Source organism: Nelumbo nucifera, chromosome 4, assembly GCF_055504915.1.
Source record: "Nelumbo nucifera cultivar China Antique chromosome 4, China Antique-T2T, whole genome shotgun sequence".
In the NCBI taxonomy this organism is placed as follows: domain Eukaryota; kingdom Viridiplantae; phylum Streptophyta; class Magnoliopsida; order Proteales; family Nelumbonaceae; genus Nelumbo; species Nelumbo nucifera.
The window spans coordinates 25,537,904-25,545,473 of record NC_142652.1 but is presented as its reverse complement, the minus strand read 5'-3'; the positions used below and the strand labels follow the sequence as shown (position 1 = coordinate 25,545,473).

Here is a 7,570-nt window from a genome sequence, read left to right as displayed (position 1 = left end):
TTTTCACATCAATAAACAACATTAATAAAACGTAACGCCGTAACGGTAAAAAAACATCACTGCACTACTCCATAGTCCATATATAATCTCTCAGATATTAATTACTCCCCTAACTTTTCAATTAAATTACTATACATGCCACCGAACTGTGATCATAATAACGACACCAACTTGCCCCATTTCCCTCCTTACACTTACTAGAAACGGCCCCCACTAACCCACTCACATGCATCTCTTTTTTATAAAATCTGCAAGTTGTGACTTGTGAGAGGTCAAACCGTAAAACCTCTCTTTCACCAAGGGCAAAACCGGAAAGCGACCGACGAAAAGTTTAAAGGAAGGGCCATAAACAACCCGATTAGAAGTGAAGCTGTCAATCTAACACTTACTAGGCGAGAACCCAACTACAGACTTCTGGAAATCGACACTGACACGTGTCCCCTGCTGCTGGATGTTACCGATTATCGACAACGCCGACGATGTCGGCGCGAACGCGAAGCAGAACGTCCCCTGTGAGTCCACCGGAACCAGGTAGTTCTTTGCCGGTAGAGGCAACGACTTCCCGCCGGGGAAGTGGAACGTAACGGTCGGGACTTCGACGCTCGTCTTCGACGATAGATCGTAACAAGTGTCAAACAAAGCCACACCGCTCGTTGACGGTAGGTCTCCGGTTCCCTTGACGAATGCGTCGCGGAGCGAGTTGTACGCCTCGGTTTTCAACCGAGTCACGGCCGTTCCCGAGTCGACTATAACTCCACCGTTGCCGCTCTCGTCCACTGCGAACAATGATGGAGGGATTGACAGCAACTCGCCGCCAACGCTGATCCCGGTTAAGCCCACGTAGTAGAAAGTGTCGAGTTGAGTGTTACGGAGTAACGGAGCGGTAACGGCGTCGGATGGTTCAGGGGCGTCGAACTCGAGAGTGGACGACGAGCTCGAGTCCCGGTCGACGAGGCAGTATGACAAAGAAGAAGCTTTGATCTGAGAAGGGAATGACAACGATCCCCCGCCGAGACCAATCAAGCCAGCGGCGCCGATGAACAGGCCCTCGTTGTCGTGGCCGCAGCCAAGAGCGATGTTGTTAACGGCCCCCGAGTTGCCGAACGTTATGGTTTCTGTGACGAAGTCGCCGACGGTGTAAGACCCATCTCCGTACGAAACCTGGTAGAGGCAGGACCCGTTTCGACAAGCCGACACGTCCAGCGATTTGCATTGCTCGGAGTCGCAGGACAGGGGCGAGTACGAAGAAGAAGAAGAGGGCTCGTATATCGGATCGGCTTGGTCGTAGCAATCCGTACAGGGGGCGCATTGCACCCAGTTAACGTCGCTGCCCGTGTCAATCACCATGTACAACTGTTTCGCCGGAACACCGATACCTAATCGGGAAAAATACTCGCCACTACCCTGACTCATCCCTGAGATGACCGGACCTTCGAGATCCTTAGAAGAAGGTTGTACTGCATTTTCCATCAACAAGGGTTTGAGATCTGATTTCTTGATGCCTTTAACAGCCAGATCCACTTTGGTGTTGAGGGATCTAACTCGGGCCGCGTCTCGCTTGAGTCGGGCTAGAGTGAGAGTTTTGTAGTCTGTGTGGGTGGGCTTGTGAAGTGTGTGTCGTGGATGTATCGACAGAACCAAGGAAGCCAACGATGGTTCGGTGGTGGTCTGCTCTTTTGGATGGAGGGTCTGAAAGGCCTCTGGGTTGAAGGAGAGAACATTATGGGTTTTCTGAAGGGAGGCGGAGACATCGAGCACAGTGGTTTTAGGGATCTCGATTAAGCTCCTAGAAAGAGCAACACAGAAGAAGTAAGCAAAGAATACAGCCCAGAAGAAACAAAAACCAGGCCCTCCGTCTGCCATTGTTGTTGCAGGGAGAAGAAGAATGGAAGGAGAGAGAGAGAGGGGGAAGGGGGGAGTTTAAAGATTATGTGGTGTGAGGTCTGGTTTTATTGGAGAAGGGAAGACACTAGAGAGGGAGAATTTACAGTGACTCACGTCAGACTTGTTGGGAGAAAACAAAAGCATTAAGCGAGAAAGGGGCTTTGAACCTAACTTGCAATTTTCAAAGGGTGTGAGACAGGGATTTACGGCTGGGTTGATTTTCTGCCACAATCTAAGGCCATATCTATCTTGTTCCTGGGTTTAAGCATTCAGCATTTCAGCTCATCAGCATGATTTCCTTAAGACACTCTGAAGTCTGAACCCATTTCGTGGATGTTGCTAATGCCTAATGGACAATCATTGGGACCCACCTAAGAGGTCTCTACAAGTTTAGAATCAAGACATTGGATGGTTATGATAATGTGGAAAATTTGGGAGGTCCATTAAATATTGAATCATCTAGGATTTTGAAATTCGGAAACGGGTCGGGTTTAAGACAATATAGGCAAATGAAACCCCAACTCTTCTCAGCTGAAAGTTGTTCCAACTTCCAACTAGTAACATCCAGATTGGGAATATATTTATTCGGTCAGGTAAATACATTTATTTGTTATTTTTATCAAAAATTTCTAATAAGGTAGGTTAGAATTCTCAAAAGAGCTCTACTTGTTCAACTTTTCCACTCATGAATTTTTCTTTTTCCTATGGTTAAAATTTGAAACAAATTATTACATCGATTGATACCAGGCCGGGTGGGGTTAATAAGTATTGAATTGTTATTTCTTTTTTCTTCTTTTTATATGTTAATTGTGAATTACTGAGACCTAGAGTTTGGCTAAACGGGGCAACTTCTATAAATGTTTGGCACAAGCATTCTGTCTCTTTATTTATTCAGTGAGTGAGTGAGAGTCCAATTATAGAAATCACATCAGCACCCTACTGACGCCTCACATGCATATCTCAGCGTTAATTGAGAATATCTCCTGCTTGTCATTGACAAGTATTCCCAATATACAGTTAAAATGTGATGTGGGGCGCCCATGTGAATTCCCAACAATAATTAATAGAAGCCAAATGCCTGCACAGGCCTATGGTCCTGCCTTGTGTGGATTCTTGATCTATCAAAATGAATTGAATAATTGATCTACTTTATTTATGGCCGAGGAAAGAAAATTAATGACATCGGGTAGAGTTAGTTCTGGAAGACGGAGAAGTTAATATTTCCTCCCCTCATAATAGTACAAATACATATTCTGCACTTGGTGAGAGAGTGCAAATACAGAACCAAAGGCCAATTTGAATTTCGGTCAGTTTGGAAGTCGTTTGCGCTGAAAATTAAATTATTTGTTACTCCTTGCATTTTTGCATTCACAATAGACTATAATTTGCTTTCAAAAAAATAGAAGAAAATTTTGCACTTACAGTGGTCAATGTAAAATAGGTAAATTCTAATCTTTAAATTCATGTTTATATCCATCACAATCAAACACAATACAAAATTTATCAATGCAAAATGGAACCATATTTACATTCGTACTTTCTGACCGAATTTGCATTTACATTGATGCATTTGCCTTTTGCATTCTTTCCAAAGGTTCTCTTGTATAAAAAACAAGGTCAGACAATTTGTTAGGCTCAGTTTGGAAAGATTATAAATACAAATATCTACAACATAAATACATACAAAATATAAGATTTTGCATTCTATATATTTGCATTTGTACTCATCCCAAACTCAGCCTTAGTTGCTTCCCATTTTTTAAAGGATTATATTTTTGCTCTATCTTTTTGCAAATACAAATTCGTAGAGTGCATAAATACATTCATTCCGGTTCATGAATGCAATATGAGTTCACCTGTTTTGTACTCTTGCCGTTTGTTTCATTTGAGGCAAATACCTATACAAAAATTGTTGGTGTTTGGTAGAACTGGGATTTCGATTCCGCCCAACCAAACAGTTGGAATCAGAATAGCCCATTCCCATTCCAATTCTAGACTCCTATTCCCGTAAACCAAATGGGGCCTAAGTTTATGCAAGAACTGGAAAACAGAACAAACACCATTGTTCTGGAACTCAAACACATAGACGACTATAGATTGGGCAGACGTCGGTTGTCTGAATTCCAGATCATGAAAGATCGAGGGAAAACTACTGATCTGCGTCTCCACAGACAATCAAAACAAGAAAATAACCTAAACCGTGGTGATGAACTGCCAATCCACCATCTATATCTATCGGAAAATGCATATGATTTGCATATCTATGTTTGCTGATGCATAGACATGCAATGTCTTCATTTGCAGATCTATATAGAGAAAAAAAATGAGGTCGGATCTGATAGCAGTGGTCAAGCCGTAGAAAGAGATCGACTGTGCTACCGGAGGAGACCTGCAAAATCAAAAAGGCCACATCAGCTGAGCGGAGGAGAAGATGGACGGCGACGACCACGTAGTGGTCGGAGAAGACGGTAGGATAAGTTACCGTTGGTGGAACGCTGGGAGCGACGTCTCACCTCCTGCTTGATCGATACAATGAATAAACCTGTTTACTTCGGTTTTCAAGAGCACAAGTTTGTATAAAAAAAAATGGAAACAGAAATGCATTCTCTTCATGGCACAAACCTGTCAGAAAAAAAAAAACATTTTCGTTATTTGAATTGACACATTTGTGATGACAAACAAACGGAACATTAATTGCAATTGTATGATTTAATAAAATTATAGTTAATGCTTCTTTCAAGTTTTTTTTTTTTTAATATCACAATCTTACACTCAAAATAAATGATACATTAATTTCTCTTATTCATAACTCTTTCCATGTATTATTGATAGGCAGTTTATAACATAAAACAAGGTGGCATTTGGCAAAATTGAACTATGATTTTTTAGGAAGCAGAAAAAATTGAATGTGACACTTGATTTTGAATAGCAAGAGTTTTCTTTTTTCTTTTCTATCCTCTGAATGCAGATGAACTATTTGAATATCTTAAAAAGGTCGTTTTACATATTTACCCTATGAAATTATGAGTTTTATTTTTTCTTTTCTAAATGAAAAAATAAAAAAAATAGAAAAAAAATGAGAAGAAAGGATTTGCTAGTAGCACTGGCTCCACCAAAAGAGAAGTAAAAGAGATAGATCTTAGTGTGTGTGAGAGAGAGGGGTAAAGATTTAGTTAAGTATAAAATATATGGACATTTCTATTATAGAGTGAGGCCAATTTTGGAAACAAAAATATATAAAACACCACTTAGTTACTACTTTCCCCCCTTTTTTTTTTCCAACCTGAATTCATTACTCCCCTGAAAAGGTGGATGGGCCTCTAAGCCACAAAAAGGAATCTTTATAATTAAGAGTCCAAACTACAATGTTGCACCCAACAGTCCGGAACATCTAAAAAGTCATTTTTTTTTTCAGACCTCAAACGTCTATTCAGTGCAAACAAATGAACCTTTCATGAAACTCTCCACATAGATAAAAATGAGTCAATTTTATTTGTTAGGAACTATATTTGATTTATAAAATGAGCTTTATTGTCCAATAAATGAATGAATTGGTTTGCTAATGGTGTCAAAAGTCATGTGGGACAAAACCGTTTTCCCCCTTATATTTTAGTTTCATTCATATGGGGTGAAATCATTTGTTTTTTCTCTTTCCTTGCTATATTATTACACACCATCCAAAGTGGAGTCATTTTCCAAATGCAAGTAAAAATTAGAAATGGGTTAATTCAGGGAGCCCTAAAATGACCCAGTTTCTTCTTTTAGTAGCATCTCTGAAAGGACCCAATTTTAGAATGGATGCTTTCGAATGCAGTGATATCTTTCCTTGTCCTTTACTTAGCTTTTTTTTTTTCCTTCTTTTTTGAAGACAACTGAGCTTTCAAAAGTTGGTCACCAACCTTCAATTTGACAGTGTGATTGAGTCCTTACTATCAGCTCTCTATCTCCATTTCTTTCTCTCTCTTGGTCAATTTAAACTTAAAAAAACTTACCCTGGTTAGCATTGAATAATCTCGGTTAAGCTTAGTGGGTGTTTGGCATTGGTGCTAAGAACACAGTACCATTTTCTCATAAAAACAAACGGTGCTGTCACATAGGCTGTTTTCTAGGAAAACAGCATTGGTTTTGTTTGGTACTAATGCTGTAGCTGTTTTCAGCATTGGTCATATTATCCAATGTCTAAAATAATGCCACATCATTGCATCACTAGCAGTAATGGGCTGTTTTTTGAGAAAACATTGAATTTTCTATTTCTTTAGACCACGCTTTCTCGATTTTCAAGGCGTGATCTAAAGCAACATTTTTTTTTCTAAAAAAATAATATCAAATAAGAGGCCGTTTTCTGAAGCATCACCTTTTCTGATGTAACACTTATATGGCGCTGTTTTCTCAAAAAATGGCATCAATGCCAAACACTGCCTTAAATAACTTTAGATTGAGGCCAGATAAAGGCATAATGACAGTGTTCTCTAATGGTGGATTAGTGGGACTCTAGCATGTGGTTTCATGATTGCAATTTAAACATTCCAACAACTGAGTACATTCAGGCTTGAAACCATAATTTGTAGGCCCAAACAGGGGTCCAGCAAGACTTGAGAACTGATAAAATGTCTCAAGAAGGGACTCAGGTTGCAATTAATAATCATGGAAAAGGTGGGTTTGTTCTTCATAATGATGTCACAGGATAAGAATAGAGATGCCACACTTGATCTCAGCTAAAATGTCTGAGAAAAGTATTGCCAATTGCCATGTTAAAAGGAGGGCTAGAGCCAATCTAGATCACTCATCAAGAGGAATCAACAGGTGGGTGGTGTTTATCATTTATATGTCAGCCCAATGAGCTACTGTGAGTTGGGCTTTCCTAGCTAAAACATCAATGCACACAGATGCAATACATCACCACTAATTTGAATCAAAAGCAGAACAGATGACCTCTTTTTGACTATAGCTATCACACGTCTAGTACCCTGCATCTTAATCAGAATAAGAGGTAGCAGGTGTGAATGGTTTGTTGAGGGTAGCAAAAAAAAAAAGAAAAAAAAAAAGAAAAGAAGAGCAACACAAGAGCACCAAAACCTAGATTATTATATGCGGATCAAGGTGGCCCACCCAAAACCAATAGAGGCTTCAATGGAGATTGGGCCAGCTAATCTATTTGTGGCCCCACGAGGGGGCAAAGATGAAAGAGCAGGAAAGAAGAAACGAAAAGGCTAAGACAAATGAAAAATCAAGTTTATTGTATTGGGCCTAAGGCTCAGTTTAAAAAGAATACAAATATAAATATGTAGAATGCAAAATTATATATTTTGTATTATGTTATATGTATTTATAATGTATAAATTTATATTTATACTTCTTTCAAACTGAGTCTGTTGATATTAAGTAAACGGCTCGAGCAGTACGTGACGGTGCTTGCATCTCACCATTTTAGAATCTTGTTACCATTCATTAGTTTAAAAGTCCTCATACCCATCAAAAAATATAAAAATAATTCAGTCACTATTTCTGTCAACAGTAGTAATAGGGGTACCAATGGGATCAGGTTTGGTCCAATCTGATACAGTTCAATATGATACATTATTATGGATGAACCATGCCCGTTAATCCAATCTGATGAATATTCTGGACCATTTAATTTAGATTGGTTCTAATTGAAACTTGGTCCATTGACACCAGTATTCTTATT

General features: G+C 39.4%; 1 protein-coding gene across 1 annotated transcript; it reads right to left on the bottom strand.

Moving 5' to 3' along the window:
- LOC104603014 (protein ASPARTIC PROTEASE IN GUARD CELL 1) lies at positions 1–2,536 on the bottom strand. The gene has a single exon (XM_010266913.3). The coding sequence runs from the start codon at positions 1,861–1,863 to the stop codon at positions 379–381; it is 1,485 nt and encodes a 494-aa protein (XP_010265215.1). The 5' UTR covers positions 1,864–2,536; the 3' UTR covers positions 1–378.
- Positions 2,537–7,570: the final 5,034 nt, after the last annotated feature.